Source organism: Sesamum indicum, linkage group LG2 (assembly GCF_000512975.1).
Source record: "Sesamum indicum cultivar Zhongzhi No. 13 linkage group LG2, S_indicum_v1.0, whole genome shotgun sequence".
NCBI lineage: Eukaryota > Viridiplantae > Streptophyta > Magnoliopsida > Lamiales > Pedaliaceae > Sesamum > Sesamum indicum.
The window spans coordinates 495,900-514,346 of NC_026146.1; the positions used below are offsets into that span (position 1 = coordinate 495,900).

Genomic DNA, 18,447 nt, shown 5'->3' on the forward strand with positions numbered 1-18,447 from the left:
ATATAAGTATTGTATGTTTAATGTCATATTTTTCAAAGACAGAAATCACTAATAATTGTCAAATTGTCTCTTTTATATTATATATATATGTATATATTATATATAAAAAGCCCAATATCCAAAAAAACACACATAAAATATAAAATAATACTGATAAATATTGAGTGTATTTTGTCCAATTTCAAAAACAGTCCAAAAATGAAACCAAACTATAATTTGAAGTGTAATTAACCCTTATTAATATTGCAAATGTAGATAAAAATCTTCACCACGAAATAGGAGGCCTGGTCCTCCTGCTGTCGCCCATTTGGTGGTTCTTGTTTCTTCCCAGCTCTCTCTCACTTCGGATTTTACTGGCGGGACTCGGATTTGCATGCATATTTTCTGATTTTGTCAAACAATAGGAAACTGGAAATCGATTGTTTATGGCTGTAAATCTTGCTGCGCCCTCTTCCTTTTTCCTACCATTTTCTTCATCTTCATCCACACCTCTGCAAATACATCACAATTCCACTTGCACTTTGCAGACTCGCCGCAAATTTCATTCCTTGGTTGTTCCCAAGCATCCCATTGCCTCCCTGACTTGCGCTAATGCCTCCGTCACCTCCTCCACGGCGGCGGTTTCGGCTGAAAAGGAGGAAGTTTTGCCGCCTTTGGATGTCAGCGAAATTAATCGGAAATCGAAAAAGTGGGTGTGGAAAGGATATACCATCAGTTACTTGGTTTATCCAGAAGGCAATAGTGATGCTGCTGCTGTGAATCCTCCGCTTCTTCTAGTTCATGGCTTTGGTGCATCAATTGCTCATTGGCGCAGGTATACAATTTTGTGTTCCGTTTTTTCTTTGTTGTTGAAGTTATGTACTTCTGTGGCCCTTTTGAAAGATGAAGCTCCCTTTTTTCTTTTTTCCTCGTTTACTTAGTTGCACTTGTGGGTATAGAAATTTGGACTGCTGTAGGTGATGGCTTATGTGTTTTGATTATCACAAATTTTAGCTGTCGAAGATAAAGTTTTATCAAATAATAATGGAAATTGTATGTACAATCAGAATTTTTCCTTTTGACTAGCAGCAACTACGAGAGCTGATGTTTAGCGATCAATCTCTCCCCAAAATCAACTATAAAGGGACAATTTCTTCTCATCTTTAACGTCATTTAGGAATTAGGATTATGAAATTGTTTTCCACCATTTCCAAAAGGAAGTTAATTGTGCATCTGAATTCTTTACTGAAGCATCTTGTTCTCAGCTCCAGTGCCCATTAAGTTTCAATTTCACATTGTCAGTCAATTTTCCCGATATCCTTCCTGGCTTAAATAAGCTAGCCTGCCTCTTACCTTCTTTAGCAATAGAGAAAATACAGTCTCCTAGAAAATTTCAATTTGACTGAAAATGTGGGTGCTCATGGCTGCTGCTAAACACTATTATTCTGCCTTTGAGGAAATTTTAGGAATATTCCGACACTGGCTCAAAGTCACACAGTTTATGCCATTGACCTCCTAGGTTTTGGTGCTTCGGATAAGCCAGCCGGTTTCCAATATTCCATGGAGGTCTGGGCTCAGGTGAATGAATGACATCAGCCCTCGGTATTTATGATTTCTATCCTGGTTCAGAAGTCGTTTGTTCTTTTATTTTATTATGACCAAGAATGCACTCGATATGGACAGTTGATACTGGATTTCTTGGATGAAGTTGTCCAAAGGCCTACTGTATTACTGGGGAACTCTGTTGGTAGTCTTGCTTGTGTAATTGCTGCTGCAGGTGTGTTTCAATTCTCCCTCTGTATCTGAATGAAGAAATACTGTAGTCTACCTAAGATATTAGATATAAACTATTTAGAACCAATTGTCAAGAGCTTTGAACTTATTTTTTCGCCTGACAGAATCGAGTCGGTCCCTAGTGCGAGGGCTTGTGCTGTTCAATTGCGCTGGTGGCATGAACAACAAGGCTATTGTTGATGACTGGAGAATAAAGCTACTCTTGCCTTTGCTTTGGCTTTTTGACTTCTTACTGAAGCAAAAAGGAATTGCTTCTTATTTATTTGATCGTGTCAGACAAAGGTGCTCTCTTTAGTGGTTCTGCTTTCTATTGCAGAAGTTGCTGACTAAAGAACATAATGACTTGTTTTTCTAAATCTTGCAGAGATAACCTGAGAAATGTCTTGTTGTCCGTCTATGGAAATAAGGAGTCTGTGGATGAGGACCTTGTGGAGGTACTAAATAATGTAGAAGAAGTAATAATAAGCAGTCAATGAGAACATCAAAATTTTTTTATAAGATAAAGCGAGATATTCAAGCTTAAAGTTGGTCATGTTTCTGCATATTATTCTCCTATGTTATAATCCCAAGATGGTGTAAACGCATATGTGCATAGTGTATGTGTTTGGGTCTATTAATGTGTGTGCATGTACATTTCTATGTACTAAAATCTGGTCTTTATATGTCAAATTGATCTTTCTCTAGTCGCTTGCTTTGCTGTCCTCAACTTTTTATGGCTTTAACATTTTATGATTTTCTTGTTAACAGATTATTAGGAAACCGGCACTGGATGAAGGGGCTCTTGATGCTTTTGTTTCCATAGTTACAGGCCCCCCCGGGCCAAATCCAATCCAGTTGATTCCAAAGATCACCTTACCCGTGTTGGTCTTATGGGGTGATCAAGACCCATTCACCCCAATTGATGGGCCTGTTGGTAAATACTTCTCAACGTTACCTGCCCAAATGCCAAATGTTAACCTCTTTTTATTGGAAGGAGTTGGACATTGTCCTCATGATGACAGGCCAGACTTGGTCCATGAAAAATTGCTTCCTTGGCTCTCAGAGCTTCCAGTTTCATGAGAGATTGTTCTGTTGTGGTTGTGGAATCCTTATCACAAATTGTGTATATGTTGCACTTATTTGCTGTTCATCAATTGACCACGGAATCATATTCGGAACCACCCTTATCACAAATTGTATATATATTGAACTTATTTGCCGTTGAACAATTGATCAGGGACAGTATCATATTCAGGTTTTGCATTGTTCACTTGATAATTGATTTATGCTGATTTCCTAAAGATATAGACAGCAGTTGAACTGCAAACTAATTCATCTGTAGGTTTTACATTAAACCCCGTCATATTTTTATATTTTACTCTTCTCTCTATATCCGTAGCTTTTTCAAAATTGAGAGTTTGCAGAATCAGGATGCATAATACATGCCAATACCTTAAAGATTTCTATTAAGAATAGATAAGCCCCTGGTTGACTTAATGAAATTAAGCAACTGGTGCTTGCTGAAAAGTTCTTAATCTTACCATGTCTTGCGTGTTGCAAGGCTTTCTTCAGCTCACAGCCAATATTTTACAGGTTTCTATCACGGTTTTTTTCTTATGGATTTCCAATTAGCATGACATCAGCAATGTTCATCTTATGTTCCTTGAAGTTTCAATATATTCAGATGTTGATTGCAACGTCGCTTTGACTTGCCATTTTCATACTACATATTATAATCTCCACCGCAAGAATTCTGACTTAGTTTCTGGAGTATGGCGTGCACACACCGGCAGCACCTATCATCACCGTTTGTTGTGCAGCCACCAACAGCACCACCAGTTGCAACCAAGGAAGAGGCACCTAGTACACATAAGAAAACAGAGCTATCATTTGAAGTAGAAAAGATCCCTAAAACCAGTAAAATCCCAAAGCTCTTCAGCTTTGAAAGGAAGGCATTCAAGGAATTCATCCTCTTAGTCCAAGAAGCTCTGGAAAACCACGAATTCTCAGCTACATGTTCAATCCCAAAGCTCACAGTTGATAGTTCACCCCAAAAAGTCTCCATCTGGGTCGGGCCTCTTCTTAAAGATGATAGAACTGATGCAATATTGTTGAAATCCTTGAAAGCAAAGAACTTCAATGTTGGGGAATCTTTCACCATGTTTTTCTATTGCAACAGCAACTGTCGCTGCAAATAATTTACATGCAGGAGTGCATTATTTCTTGGGAGCGAAGGGTTCTGGATTGGGGAGTGAGCTATTGGTCAACATTTCTACCAGGGGCTAAGCATCCATACACTATAATTTTAGACAAGAAAAAGAAGATGGTGTACATTGATGAGGAAGTGGTGGCTAACAAATTGAAAGCTGGGGAGCTTGGTAAAATTCTGCTGACAATTGATAATCCTACCTCAAAAAGGAAGAGGCTTATGTACAGATTTAAGGTTAAACCTGTCCAAGATTAATGAGATTGGCCAATGGAAGTTCTTTTGCCTTGTCCATTTTCTTCTGTCATGATATATAACATTAATCTTCTCATTGTATTTCTTTCATGGAGCTATTTTTATGCATTCAAACAATGTAGAAGACTCCTTTGTTCTCTATTAAGTAGTGTTATGGAAAGTTTGATCAATGGCCTCATCTTGAACTTAACAGACAATGATGTTATCGAAAATTTTTCATAATTACAAATACCAATTCGTTATTTAAAAAAGTACAAACACTCTTTAAAATTAATGGTGGTCTAACAAATACCCTTCGTGACAGTCCATTATAACAGTGTGTTTCTCAAACGGTCGTTCAGGTCATTTATAATTTTTCAAATAACGAGAGATATTTATAATTATTACAAACATTAGAGGAATTCATTGTAATTTACTCTTATTTTTATTACGAGCTTCGTATTGTTCTTCAAACTTATATGCATGCAAAACATGAGGATTATATAACTTTACCTTTTACTCCATAGAATTCTTTAATCACTTTCGGCCACCTGGTTGGGTAAAAAATTTAGTCGACACTCATTTGAAATAAAATATACTTGAACAAAGCTTTTCGTTCGGTAAGTTTTTAAACTTAATTCGAGCTCAGTTTTAATAATAAAATATACTTAAAAATATTATGGTGACGGAATGTGGCGGCCCGTTGGGCCTCTCTGACTTGCAGATGGGCTACATAGGACTAGGAAGGCCCATCAAGGCCCAAAGCAAGGCTAGCTCCCCCCCCCAAAAGAGACGCAGAAACAAATGAAAAGAAATTCTGAAAAATTCCGAAAATACAGACACAAGAACGAAACCCTCGGGTGAAAGAAGGGAAATTCGACTGTAGAGAGAAAAATAAAAGCTAGAAAAAGAAGGAAACAATTCGGTAATCTTTGTTTTTTTATTTTGAAATCAATCAAAAATGGTGGAACGAAGCAAAGCTGAGATTCCAGGAAAATACGATTTGAATGAGAAATGGGATGCCTGCCTCGATTTGGGCGTTCGCCGTTTCGTGTACTCGTCGTTTGCTGGCGCCTTCGCCGGACTTCTTCTTTTCCGTGAGTTTTCTCTAATTAATTTTGTTAATGTATTTATATTTTTGACTGCTTGCTATTAATCATTTTCTTTTTCTGGTAGAGTGCAATATTTTTTTTAAATCTTTTTAATCAATATTTGTTTTTTTTTTCTTTTTTAGCATGAGAGATTTTTGTAATTATGTGAGGGAGGTAGATCGTGTTGTTTCGCTGAGGTTTCTTTTCATGTGCATGATATGTCCGGTTGATTCTTTTCCGATAATTAGTCTCTGTAATTTTTCTTGCTTTCGTTCGCATTGTAGACCATTGGATTTCATTATACCATAATTTTATACTGTACTGTTGCATTATTTGGAATATTGATATGAAAAGGGGAATGTTGTGTTTGGTTATAATTTTTGCTTGAACTAGAACAAGCCATGTTCCCTTAATGAGACTGGTTAAAGCTGGTGTTTCTCTTTCAGTGATGCATGATTGTTGGTTTTTCGACTTAGCAATTACTCTCTTTTCTAGTTATTTGGTTTTTGGTGATTGTTTTTCTTTGAGGGAGCTGAAGTGGATGATACTAGTGCTGATATTGTAGAATCTGGGTCTTTGTTGTTTCTCGGATTCAGTTTATATTTATTCTTTGATTGGGTTTTCCTTGCGTTGTACAATGGATGCTGGTTTGATTTTGTTTTGCTAAGTCAACAATATGTTGCAGGATAAGTAAACAGTAGAGTTTCAATCATGCTGAGAAATAGTGTATCAAGTTCTCTGTTCCAGACCAGTCTGTCTGATGCTCATTTGCATGAAATAATCAAAGAAGCTGTGACATATATCCTGATGTGTGCAATAGTACTAACCTTTTAAAAGTGTTTCCCATTTTGTTGATCAGTATGACGATCAGCTATTGATTGTTGCATCAGGAAGTCCTGTAACACGCTGGGCATCTGTAGCTTTTGGTGCTGGGGTGGGGATTGGATCTGCATACTCTGAATGTTCTCATAAATTTAATGGGTCTCCACCGAAACTGACCCCTAACATTTTTGGCACCCCTCCCTCCAAGGTAAATATACGGAACTATGCTTTTATACTTGCTTTTCTATTCCAACTTCTAAATCAAGGAGTGTTGAGGGATTAGATTTTGTACTACAATTTTTAATCTCCCAATCACTAATTATACTGCTTTTATTTGGAAATATGACCAATCCTTACAAGAAACCTTGTGTTCTTTTCCAACCCTCAACCCCGCCCCCTGGTGCTTTAAGTTTTATCGTATCCTACCTTTCAGCTTTTGTTCTTCTTGGGTTTATGAAGATTCTATTGTGAATGTTGGAAACTTTTTATTATTATTTCTCTCCTTTTCTCCCTGTACTTTCTTGGGTATGATTGATGCCCAGATATCAAAAGCTCTGAGTAGTTGGAAATGAATTATACATGTAACTGGTTTTCAATGGTATAAAATAATAAAGTTAGCAGGAAGCTTATATCTTGATGGGTGATGAATCTTGAAGATACCATTCCATATACAGTTATATGCTTTATGTGTTGGTTCTTTGTATCCTTGTTAGTATTCTTTTATTCTTCTAATGAATATTGTGATGTGTTATAATTCTCCTGTGAATTATTATTTGAGATAACTGAAGAATTCTAAGCTGCAACTTAGACTTTTCTTGTGATACTGTTGAGTTGATTTTGCTTGTGTTAATGTGCTTGTGATGGAGACAATTACTGCTTTTCTTGTTCTTTTTTGATATAGACTTTTCCATGCGCAGCTTTGGCTGCACTCTTCACCATAGCCTCTGCCCCTCCCTCATCTTTGTTTTGTAAACTTAAAAGAAATATAAATGTTAAATGATTCTTTTTCTATTTAATGCAGGCGGGGGATGAATGAAGCTTTTCCTGGGCAGGTTTTCCCATAACTTGGACTTCCATTTCCCTGCGATTGTTTTTCTTCACTTGTTAATGTATTGCCAGGACGTTTTGACCTTTTAAACAAAAACTTTGATGTATTCCGCTACTCATGAATGCTATTTTCCTTTGTTTTTCTTTTTCATTTTTCTTTGTATCACTCTATTACCAAGAGGAGTTGAATAGGGAAGAAGGAAGACAATAGTTGCTGTCTGTTGGAGGTCATTTATGAGGCATGTTCACTCAACATACAATGAAAGTCCCCGGTATATATGAGTTTGGTATATTGGGGAATTTCACAAAAGACTGTAAATTTCTTGTGCAAATTTGAGTTTCTAATTTCATTTAATAAATAGTGGATGCATTTGGAAGAATTATTGCATCTGACATTGATGATTTGCAATTGCAGTGAGGTTATGGATTTGGGTGTTCTTATTCATTATTCTTGCAGTGCACATCTCCTTTTCTCTTTTCTTTCTTTCTGATATGAAACCCAAAACTAGCTTGTACCAAAACCAAATTTCTCAAACGTTTTGTTTGATCTCTTTCCTCCTCATTCCAGTTAGCAGCGGGACTAAATGTCTTAAGAAATACCCTGGCGGTGTTAAAATGCAGTTCTGCTGTACCTGAGGTCTTGTAATGTTTATTGTGTGTATACATTCCTTTAAACATTATTGTACTTCTGGAGGAAGGGTTGATGCAAGAGAATTAACAACCTGAGATTTGCAACACTAGAAACATTATAAGTAATGTTTAGAAATAAAGCAGTATCAATATCAAATGGATTAATATTTCCTATATGCATGTGCCTCTTTCTACACTTGTAACCTCCTCTATTCACAGTAACCATTTCATCATATCAAATTTACGGGTTCAGACTTTAGACATCACAACTTCACGAGGGGCTCAAAATGTAACATTGTGGACGTCATTGGACTTGGTTTAATATATTAAAAAGAAATTGGCGGACTACAAAATAAATGTAAGGGACAGTTACATTTATACTTCCTAATTTATGATTTGATTATATAGATTATCCTCTTGTCTTTTATATAATTACAAAAATTTATACTAAAAAAGTAGAAATAATTTATGTAATGATGTTAATATCTTTGGAGGTGTAATTTTTCAAAAAGTAGGAGTGGTTTATATAAATGATGTTGATATTCTAGTGTGAATTTGTGTAATTATTCAAAAAGCATGAGTAATTTATATAAATAGATCATGAATTAGGGGTGTCAACGTAATTGTGCCTAAAGTTAAAATGTGGGATGAACTTGAACATGACTATTCACAATACAATATTTCATTATCATTATATTTGTTTCAGACAGATTTTTTCATTCCTAAATTTGTGAATATGGAAGTCCCTTTGTTCCGTAACATTCTTGACTTGAGTGGCTGGAAATCTCTAACAAGAATCAAATGATAACAACAATTTTTTAAAAAAAAAAGGAGAAAAGAAAAGAAAAGAAAAGGAGAGGTACACTTAACCAGAACTGGGCTCTGTCTGCATGAGCCCATTTCATAAACTTCACAAGTCAGAAAAGAACTGGCAGCCCATTTTGGGCCCATAGAGTTATTAGATAAGCCCAACATAAGGCCTATAAGAAGGTCATTTTTGCCCAATTTTTGGGCCCAACAGAACCAGGGCTCAAATTCGGTATTACTCGTATATAAATCCTTACTAGGGTTTTGCTGCGGCTCCTCATCTCGCCTGCTCCTTCACGCACACAGCACACACAACGCACAGTGAGAGCTCCTGCAATGGCGCCGAAGCAGAGGACCCGTAACCCGGAACTCATCCCCGGTGTTCGGAAAGTCTCCCGCTCTAAGATGTACCACAAGCGTGGCCTCTGGGCAATTAAGGCCAAAAACGGTGGCAAATTCCCCCACCACGAGAAGGCCCCCGCCGCTGCTCCGGTGGCGGAGAAGCCTCCCAAGTTTTACCCAGCTGATGACGTCAAGAAGCCGCTCTCGAACAAGCGCAAGCCTAAGCCCACAAAGCTCAGGTTTGAATTTGACATTTCTATGTTTTTCTAATCTAATTTGTTTCATGTGCATTTGCTCTGGTTGATTTACGTTTTTTTGTGGTATTTTGCATACAGGGCGAGCATCACTCCAGGAACAGTGTTGATAATCCTGTCGGGCAGGTTTAAGGGGAAGAGAGTTGTCTTCTTGAAGCAGCTTTCTTCTGGATTGCTTCTTGTTACTGGTGAGATTTTTTTCCTTAAAATCCGTTTACTTGTATGTGTATATTGTGTACGAATATTATTGTTGATGTGATTAAGCTTGCTATTCTATTGTTTGGATCTGATGAATTAATGGTAGATGTTGGATGGTTAGACAGTCTTTCTGCATTGTAAAACCGCATGCTGACTATTCTCGAGTGGATCTCACTTGTGCAACTTGTTATTAATTATCTCAAAAGCTTCTGTCAAATTGATTCTCAGTTGTCGTACCCCATTGTCTTATAACCATTCATAACGGCTTGTTCGTTTGTGCTCTTTGAACTCCTTTTTTTTGTTTCTGCGAAGTTCACTTTTCAGCATATAAACATTGCATTACTTGTATGTCTAGTGACCTTCGATTAGAATTCTGAAATCTTGAAGCTATGAAGTTATTGCATGGAGGGATTGATGGAATACTTTCCATGTTGAACCAGATGCTGCCATCGATTACCCTGCAGCTGTTTTTTTATTCTCACAGAGTCTTCTGGTAGTATTTTCACTGTGACGATTCAATGTTTTGGGGCAAGATATATTAAGTTCTTGCATGGCCCAATTACAAATCGTCAAATAAAAAGCCTCTTCTGTTGATGCTGTGGTTGAGTCATCCTATTTGGCTGTCTCCCACTATTCTGGAGGGGGCATTCTCATATCCTGTCGCCTTGGGGAGCAGGTTGCTGCTATTACCTCCTGGGACTGGCCATGAGAATTACATATGTTATGGTTGTTAGTTTTAACTGTTGATAGTAAGTTCAGTTTCTATGCTGCAACTTCTAGTTTCTGTTCAAAGGGGTTGTTTATGTCCCTCAAGGATTTTCTGTTTTGTGATAAAAGAGGAGAATACTGTTAGGAGATGTTAGTTATTGTTTCTACCTTCACTTGTTTTGGTAATCTTCTTGTGTGTGGTGCCAACCAGATACTGAACAGCTAATTCTTATAGTGATCCATTGGTTTCTTGCTTTACTACTGTTACAGGTCCTTACAAGATAAATGGTGTCCCTCTAAGACGGGTGAACCAGGCCTATGTTATTGCTACTTCAACAAAGGTTGACATTTCAGGTGTCAATGTGGAGAAGTTTGATGACAAGTACTTTGCCAAGCAAGTTGAGAAGAAGAAAAAGAAGGGGGAAAATGAATTCTTTGAGGCAGAGAAACAGGTTGGTTTTTATATTGCCATCTTTGGTTTCTGGTGGTTAATCATTCTAATGGTGTTTATGTTTAAATGTAGGAAAAGAACACCCTTCCCGCAGAGAAGAAAGATGATCAGAAGGCTGTTGATGCACCTTTGCTAAAGGCTGTTGAGTCAGTCCCAGATCTGAAAGCCTATCTGGGTGCAAGGTTCTCACTCAAGGCCGGCATGAAACCTCATGAGCTGGTCTTTTAGAAAAACCGCATCTTGATTCCTTAGATCCGATTTTGTTTTTTTTTTTATTTGCTTTGTGTCCCTGAAAAACCTGATGCTAGAAGTTGTATCGAGAACACAGTTTCCTTGGTATAAACATTTAAATTTTGCTGCCATTTTTGTGATTCTTTCCTGTGGTTTTGATAACCAGACTACTAAATTTACATATTGTATGTTACTAGTTATTAAACACCTTTATAGGTTTCCAAGAATATTTCTGGATGTGAAGCTGGTCGTTGATGTTACTGGTTATGGTTCTCCTCTCTTTGTACTGTATGAGTGTTGGCAGTTGGCAGGCATAGAAATGAGTGCAAAGACAACACAAGTATAATAACATTGGATGTTTGAACTTTAAGGGTTGCCTTTAGCATAGTTAACCTAGTAGATGCTAGGTACCTCGTATTGTGCTTAATTTGCTTAGCATCCAACTTCTGTTAAATTCGTTCCCCCCTAATGCACGGGGGCTTTATCGCCTAAAATGCTCCGGGGGCACATGGTGTGGAAGGAAAATAGGAAAGTTTCGTTGGCATTAAAATGCTTACATGAGCGAATATAATTAATTAACCTGTATGATCAGTTGGTTCAAAAATTGTAAAGCTTGTGTGCTTGATCCAAAACCCGAGTTGGTCTAGTACGGACTGCTTGCCCGCTACAAACTAGGATACTGGAGTAGTCGCTAGACCATATTCGTTTGCCAGCACCAATATAGATACTGAGGATCTTGGACGTAACATGTCAACTTACAGTGCAAATAGGTATTGTCGTGGGTGTTAAATTTCTTTATTTTCCACTCCAGATTAACTGCCAGAGTGCATCCATGGGCTCCAAATAGGAGAAGAATTTAGATTGGCCAGTTGTTTTGTCATAAATAAATCCAAATCCTTGATACATATATCCAAGAACTTTGAGCTGTTAGGATCACGGATCTCAAATTGCAAAGCACCTATTTTTGTTTGTACTTGAGTATCGTTGTTTGAACCTGAGATACTTTATTAGGGCATCACTGGATACATTCTTCTCATATACTAATAAATCATCAAAAATTTGTTGAAAAACAAAAATTACATGTCCCACACCTGTAGAACAAGTAAAAATAATTAAAAACAGACGATGGTTCTAACTGTATTATGCGACATTCTGCTTTTACACCTTAGCTGCCTTCTTCCTCATGGATTGATTTTTATCTTTAGCCTTCCTTTGTCTCTGACCATTGTGTTTATGGGTTTCAGCTCTCTCACGGACATTCATATCCTCATATTGGATCGGTTTGATGATAACACCAGCTTTCTTGACAACCTGTAACCAATAAAACATGAGTACTTTACACCAGAATGAAGCCTTAACTTCTTCAAGATGAGCAACTGGTACCATATGAAACCTTAATTTTCTAAGATGGCTGAGTCATGAAGGCATGTATTATATTGCAAGCTAATGGGATGACACAAAGCATAATACAAAAATTAGATTTTAGAAACACACCTCTGGCCGGTTAAGCGCTCCAATAGCAGTAGCAGGATTGAACTCTGGTCCAATTGGCATCCGAATACTTTGTTCAAAAACTTCCTTGGATGTGTAAGGATAAGGCAGTGTCTTTGTATGTAGTTTTTCAGCCTAGATGAACCAAATCATGTTAAGAGCAACTGGTCAACAACAAAAGCACACTAGTACAGAATAATTCATAAGGAGCATTGGAAAGAGGTGTGACTTCAGGCTGCAAGCTCTTGAGCAATTTCCTCACAAGGCAGTAACATGAGAACCAAAGGGAAATCACATTTCATGATCTAGTCTGTGGTTGGTCAGAAGGATAAAAATATGGCAGAGAGAAGTGTTTTACACATGTTTGTAACCTTATCATCAGTTCTTTGGGGAACAAAAATAGGCAACTGAGGTCTTTGCCTCTTGTATAAACAATTTTCAGGATGAAACAAAAGAAGCAATGACAGTGGCTGCAAAAATCACAACTCAGTAGCAGACGTTCACAAGTGGCTGCAAAAATCACAACTCAATAGCAGACATTCGCATGCATCCTTACGAACATCTGACTGGCACATAGCCAAGTCACAGAGATAAAGCACATGCATTTTTCAGGACTTGGCTAACTCATACATATTTGCAAGAATTAAATATAAACAAGAGACAAAACTAACCTTTCTATCCAACTTTTCTGAGATGATGACATTACTCAGATGTGCGTCCTTCCTCTTCTTCAGAGATTCATTCCTTTTCTTTTTTGCCATCTCATGCTCTTCCAGCATCCAAGAAGGTAAACCTTTCTTTTTCTGAATGTCAGTCCATTGGCCCCAGCCAGGAAGTAGAACAGGCTTTTCAGGTTCTGGATTTTCCTCATCTAAGACTGCCTCTTTATCTTTATCAAAATCTTCTTGAACATCATCACCAGCGAAAGCACGTAGTATAAGTTCTGCTTGAGATGGAAGTTCATAAGTTGACTTAGGACCAGAAGATAAAATTCCATCTACCATTTCTCCACCACTATCTGTATCACAATCATCATCATTTTCCTGCAAATGAAAAGACCGAAAAACAAAATTACACAACTGCCAGCAGGGATGATGAGGCATACGAATTACATTAGAATAGGAAATACCTCAAAACTCTGATCATGTTTCATTGGTCCTACAGTTATTTCAGACTTGCGAACATGGTTGCTGGCTTCAGTCTGTTTACTAGCATCTGATGATCCTCTCATCTATTGATCACCCTTGACATTGGTTAATTTTCAATGCAACAAGTTCCATATCTAGGAAACGGAAACAAAATTCACAATATAACCTTACCTTCTTCCATGAATCAGAAGCCAAAAATGCAACGTCATAAGTTGTTTTCGTCTCAGGGTCTTCAGCGTCTTGAAAGCTCTGAAAACCAGTAATCACAGCTTAAAAATACATTTTTAAAACATAGAGAGACAGAATCAGATAGAAAAGAAGACAAAAAGATGTACAAAAGGCAGTCTGGTACTAATAGTTACCTTTGCACCCCAAATTTACCAGAACGGTTCCCGGTAGCTCAACAAAGTAAAAATAGCATGGGAGAATCATTAAGACCAAATTGCACAGAAATGATTTAAGACGAATGAAAACTTCTCTAAACTATTCAGTTTAATGTGAGAACTGGGTCATATTTTAGGAATGTCCAGAAATCTCTGGCTTTCAGGCCCAAGAATGCAATAGAATTATTTTGCTGGTAATACATACCCTGAATACATCACTAATCTGCACGAAAAATAAATACCCCTAATTCACATCTGTAGCACAAGCCACAAAATATTAAGTTTTGAACTGTTCGATCATGGTGAACATATATAATTGAAAAGTTAATCAAACAAAACAACAATCATTTTCACTGGATTCAGATGAAGGGGCCAAGGGGAAAAGAAAAAGGAGAGAAGAGGAGTAAGTTTATCACCTTGAATAAGGAATCATGACTGATCTCAAACTCTTCCCGAAGTAAACTAGGATCAATATCTGCCTCTCTTAGAGATTTATCATTTTGATTATTCTCAATAACGATGTCTTCTTGGGCCTCAACATCATCTTCACTATCACTGTTGGCATAGTAGTTATCTGATTTGACCTTCTTACTTGTTTCATTTACCACCCTTTTAGGAACACCAAAAACCCTCATACCACTTGAGGCACCCCTTTCACAACTTCCTGAAGCACTTGGATCTTCCAACTGCTTCAATGATGATTCATACTCTTCAAGAGCAAGCTTTGCTTCTTCATCAGCAGCTTCCTTCCTCTTTTTTAACCCACGTACCTGGTCAAAGCAACGCAAAGGATCACATTTGATCAATTTTATCACCAAAAAGATCAGCAATTATATTGATTCTAGTTACCAAAAGTTTAAAATGATAGAAACAGTGCCATCATAGTGACTTTCAGTTTTCAAATCTTCATAAGTTTACAGGGAAAGGAGAAGATATACAAAAGATACACCAACATTACCATGAAGGGCAAAGAAAGCACTCCTGATTTAGGCAATTCCTCATCCCCTTCTAATACTTTAAGTGTCTTCTCTTTGGCCTTCATTAACAGCTTCGATTTAGCATCCCCGTCTGGACTTGCCAACATGTCATCACTGTCATAGTCATCGCTGCTATCATCACTACTACTGCTTTCTTTCACAGAATTTATTTTTCGAGTCAAAGCAGCATGTCGACTAAGCTGTTCACCAAAAGCTTCTCGAGTTGCTTCATCTTGAACTTGGAGACCACGCTGTAAGATTCTCTTTGCCCACCTGGAACTGTTTTTGTGTTTTAAAGTCATACGTTCCTGCAGGAACCAAGTAATGGATTAAATGCAAACAGCATCTTCGAGACCAAAAGATGAGGCAAAAATTAAAGCCAAATATTTAAAGTGAAATTACCTCAGCCCTTTTAAACTCTTGCTTCATTGCATGTTCCTTAGCAGCTTCTGGATCCATTTGAAGAGCAGCTTCAGCGGTCTTTCTCCTCTCCTTTTTCAGCAACCGGTGATAGGTTTTAGACTTTATCTTTTTAACTCGTTTTGCCTTCATTTCATGGCGAAAAAGGAGACTACGCATCTTTGCAAGCCGTTGCTGTCTGTCCATCACTTCTTCAACGGATATCTGCCACATATCATCCAGAAAAGAGCAGAATCATTTACATTATTTTCAGCAGAGAAGAATGTGATAGAAGAATATAATAAGGAAATTCAAACGGATCGAGGAAAGTAAGCTAATTATGGATTTATATTACACCCATGCCTTGTTCAGTTCAAGAAGCCTGGCACCATCTTTTTTGTGAGCTTCAACAACTTCGTTTTGGTTGACCAAGGATGCAATTTTCTTCTCAAAGTCAGTTCTTGGTTCAAATTCAGAAGCAATTGCTCCAATAGTTGAAAATCCCAAATCCACATCTTCATCAAAATACAAAGTGGGTGCCTCTCTGTTCCTCTTGACCAAAGGTTCCCACTTGGTAATGTCCTTCTTAGAGTGTTCATAAGCAGCCTTCCGCTCCAATCTCTCTTGTTCTGGCTTGGGAAGTGGTGCAAGAGTTGGAACAGACTTTTTATTCATCCGTTGCAAGTTCTTCCGCAGTTTGCTGAAGCCTGACTTTCCATGCAGTGGGTCCAGAAGGTCCTGAATGCTAATCCGGCCATCACCATCAAGAATATCACTACTAGGATTATATTCAGATTCTGGATATGCCTCAGTGATGATGATATCTTTCTTTTTTCTACCTGGGATTTTGGACACATATTCAGTTAGTTCTTCTGGAAAAATGGTCTGAGAAGCCAATTTAAGTACAAAAAAAAACAACCAACATACAGACCAAATATAAGCTAGTCACTTTTAAGAACAAGTTACAAACAGAAACACAATGAATCACATATTGTTCAAATATAAGTTTAGCAAGCATGCTAACAGTTCATCCAAGGAAGAATGATAAGCCTCCATCAAGGCTGGGGATCTTTTTATGTTCTACCAAGGTTTCTTGGCTGTTACTGCACTAGGATCATCATTCTTTCATGTTCTTGTTTCTTGGGTATCAACACAATCACTTTACGAGACAGAGGTTGGCACCAATGCCCAAATGTTCATCTTTGTCAAAGATGCATTTAAAACTAGGAATCCACTAGCTTTCCGACAGGAAATGGGTACAATTTATTCCATTAATTTCTAACTTTGCTGGCAATAGTGACAGTTGCCAAACCAATTCCTTTTCTTCAGAAAGCCAGTCTGTATTACATGTAGTAGCAAGCCGCTTGTAAGACTTATTGAACGGGGACAATTTCTCTTTCTTATTCTTAATGCATAGCCTTATCGAGATGGATACATGCTGTACAGTAAACCAAACCAGTCATTTAATCCTATAAACAGAACACTGTTCGGAACAAGCCTGGTTTTATAATTCTGGAGCAATTTGGGACTGAAAATCAGGGAGTCGCCTGAACCCTTTAAACTTAGACAAGATTGTTTACAGTTAACAAGGAAATTGCGGGGAGAATTGCAAGGTAGGAAACACCTCCGAAAACATCACTTGGAAGTCCAGTAATCTCTTCCAACATCCTTGTATGCCGTCCCTCATTTCCGTTCTCATTGTCATATCCGATGTTATCCTCATCCTCACCTTCATCAGATGCAACATCGGAATCCTATGAATCAAAGATAACAACTAAGTATTATGGGGAATTTCACATGTCTGTGGGTTCGTGTCGCAAGCATATATATGTGTGTGTATATATAAGTAGATATGTAGAAGGAGACCTGAAAATCTTCAGGAAGCTCATACTGATAGTTTTCAACAGTATCAAACCGCCTATTCTTCTTGGATTCCTCCTCGGCAATACCTTCTTCATATTCATACACGTCATTGCCAACTGCATCATCAGAATCAATCCTTTCATCAACATCTGAAGGCTCTCCCTCCACGGTACGGTTGAAGACATCAAGCTCCTTTCTCAAAGCATTCGGCAGACGAGGCCCATGCCGACGCCTCTTCTCACTAGCATCCTCCTTTTTATTCTTTTTATTGTAGCTCAAATTTTTTCTCTTATTGTTTCTAAATTCCCTATCTTTCTTACCACTTTGAGCCATTCCATCCTTGGATTTTCGTTTCTTATCTGCCATCATTGCGGCAGAACCTCGGGCAAAACTTCCACTCAGTAAGTCGCAGATGTTGTAACAAGACCTTTTCTTTTGGTTTCTAACAACAGTACCACTCACATACGGATCAGAAATTGACAGCAACTCTGCTATATTGTCCGGAACGGCAGGGTCGGAAACAGGAACGGACAACGGCGTCAGAAAGTCGAGGTTATCACGTGACACAGGAATGGATCAGGAGTCGGCGATTTCTCAGTGGAACGGCTGATATATCAGCCTAATACGGCGGCCTGATTCGCAGGACGTCGGGGAGAAGATAGGAAGTTCAAGGCTTGAGGCTCCTGGTTTCTGGGGCTTAAGTGAGCAATTAGGGTTTAGTGGTGGGGGTGGGTCAATTGCGGATCCGCCCCAGACCCGTACTGTTATAAGACATTTACAACAACTTATGTGTAATTTTATCGTCATGTAATTTATTTTTGGTCAGCTACATATGTACATATGTATTCAATTATTATTCAAAAGATACATTTTTTTGTGAGTTTACGTAATAATTAATTATAATTAATTTTTTATAAAAATAAATTCAGGAGATACCCTTTTTTTCTCTTATTGTTTCTAACTATCTTATAACAATAAGATAACGACTTTGAGAATTAGTTATTTGAATATAAGAAGTGAAAAATAAAATAAATAAATAAATATATAGTACAAATGCTAATCTGTACTAATATAAGAAAGAAATGGCTTTTTTCACTTATCATCGGCATTTTGTGACATCACAACGCCATTTTTTTTTATTGAACTAATTACACCCTTAAGTTATTATTCTTTTTTTTATTATGATACTTCATATATTTTATTCTTATAACAAGAACCTATGGAAAATCGCTTGGCTTCTCTCACACGGTGAAAAGTGGCCTAAAACTTGGATACATGTACTTTTCTTTTCTTGCTTTCATGTATCATAATCAGTTAATCCAACTCTTTTTTTACAATGAAGTATTTGAACTTGAATGAAATAACCCTATTGCTTTATGGTTGATCTCTTTTTCTTTATTGAGGTTGTAAGTT

At 37.6% G+C, this 18,447-nt stretch overlaps 4 protein-coding genes across 6 annotated transcripts; 3 read left to right on the forward strand and 1 right to left on the reverse strand.

The window, feature by feature from the left end:
- Nucleotides 263–3,015, forward strand: LOC105175422 (pheophytinase, chloroplastic). Of its 2 annotated transcripts, XM_011097865.2 has the most exons (7): nucleotides 263–431; nucleotides 528–814; nucleotides 1,446–1,557; nucleotides 1,663–1,756; nucleotides 1,878–2,055; nucleotides 2,138–2,207; nucleotides 2,521–3,015. In XM_011097865.2, the coding sequence occupies exons 1-7, from the start codon at nucleotides 426–428 to the stop codon at nucleotides 2,830–2,832; spliced, it is 1,059 nt and encodes a 352-aa protein (XP_011096167.1). In that variant the 5' UTR covers nucleotides 263–425; the 3' UTR covers nucleotides 2,833–3,015. The 2 variants fall into 2 exon arrangements, with proteins under 2 accessions (XP_011096167.1, XP_011096161.1); XM_011097859.2 differs by having other exon boundaries at nucleotides 263–814.
- LOC105175435 (MICOS complex subunit Mic10) lies at nucleotides 5,004–7,561 on the forward strand. Of its 2 annotated transcripts, none has more exons than XM_011097874.2 (3): nucleotides 5,004–5,289; nucleotides 6,174–6,313; nucleotides 7,127–7,554. In XM_011097874.2, exons 1-3 carry the CDS (start codon nucleotides 5,154–5,156, stop codon nucleotides 7,139–7,141), a joined length of 291 nt encoding a protein of 96 aa, XP_011096176.1. In that variant the 5' UTR covers nucleotides 5,004–5,153; the 3' UTR covers nucleotides 7,142–7,554. The 2 variants fall into 2 exon arrangements, with proteins under 2 accessions (XP_011096176.1, XP_020554350.1); XM_020698691.1 differs by having other exon boundaries at nucleotides 5,153–5,289; nucleotides 6,143–6,313; nucleotides 7,127–7,561.
- LOC105175445 (60S ribosomal protein L6-like) lies at nucleotides 8,850–10,904 on the forward strand. The gene is made up of 4 exons (XM_011097883.2): nucleotides 8,850–9,170; nucleotides 9,267–9,373; nucleotides 10,362–10,543; nucleotides 10,615–10,904. The coding sequence occupies exons 1-4, from the start codon at nucleotides 8,926–8,928 to the stop codon at nucleotides 10,768–10,770; spliced, it is 690 nt and encodes a 229-aa protein (XP_011096185.1). The 5' UTR covers nucleotides 8,850–8,925; the 3' UTR covers nucleotides 10,771–10,904.
- LOC105175453 (U3 small nucleolar RNA-associated protein 14 homolog A) lies at nucleotides 11,699–17,796 on the reverse strand. The gene is made up of 11 exons (XM_011097896.2): nucleotides 17,038–17,796; nucleotides 16,796–16,925; nucleotides 15,535–16,010; nucleotides 15,175–15,396; nucleotides 14,754–15,080; nucleotides 14,212–14,565; nucleotides 13,584–13,661; nucleotides 13,394–13,495; nucleotides 12,936–13,307; nucleotides 12,268–12,399; nucleotides 11,699–12,084 (listed from the first exon to the last, which is right to left on the reverse strand). The coding sequence occupies exons 1-11, from the start codon at nucleotides 17,401–17,403 to the stop codon at nucleotides 11,932–11,934; spliced, it is 2,712 nt and encodes a 903-aa protein (XP_011096198.1). The 5' UTR covers nucleotides 17,404–17,796; the 3' UTR covers nucleotides 11,699–11,931.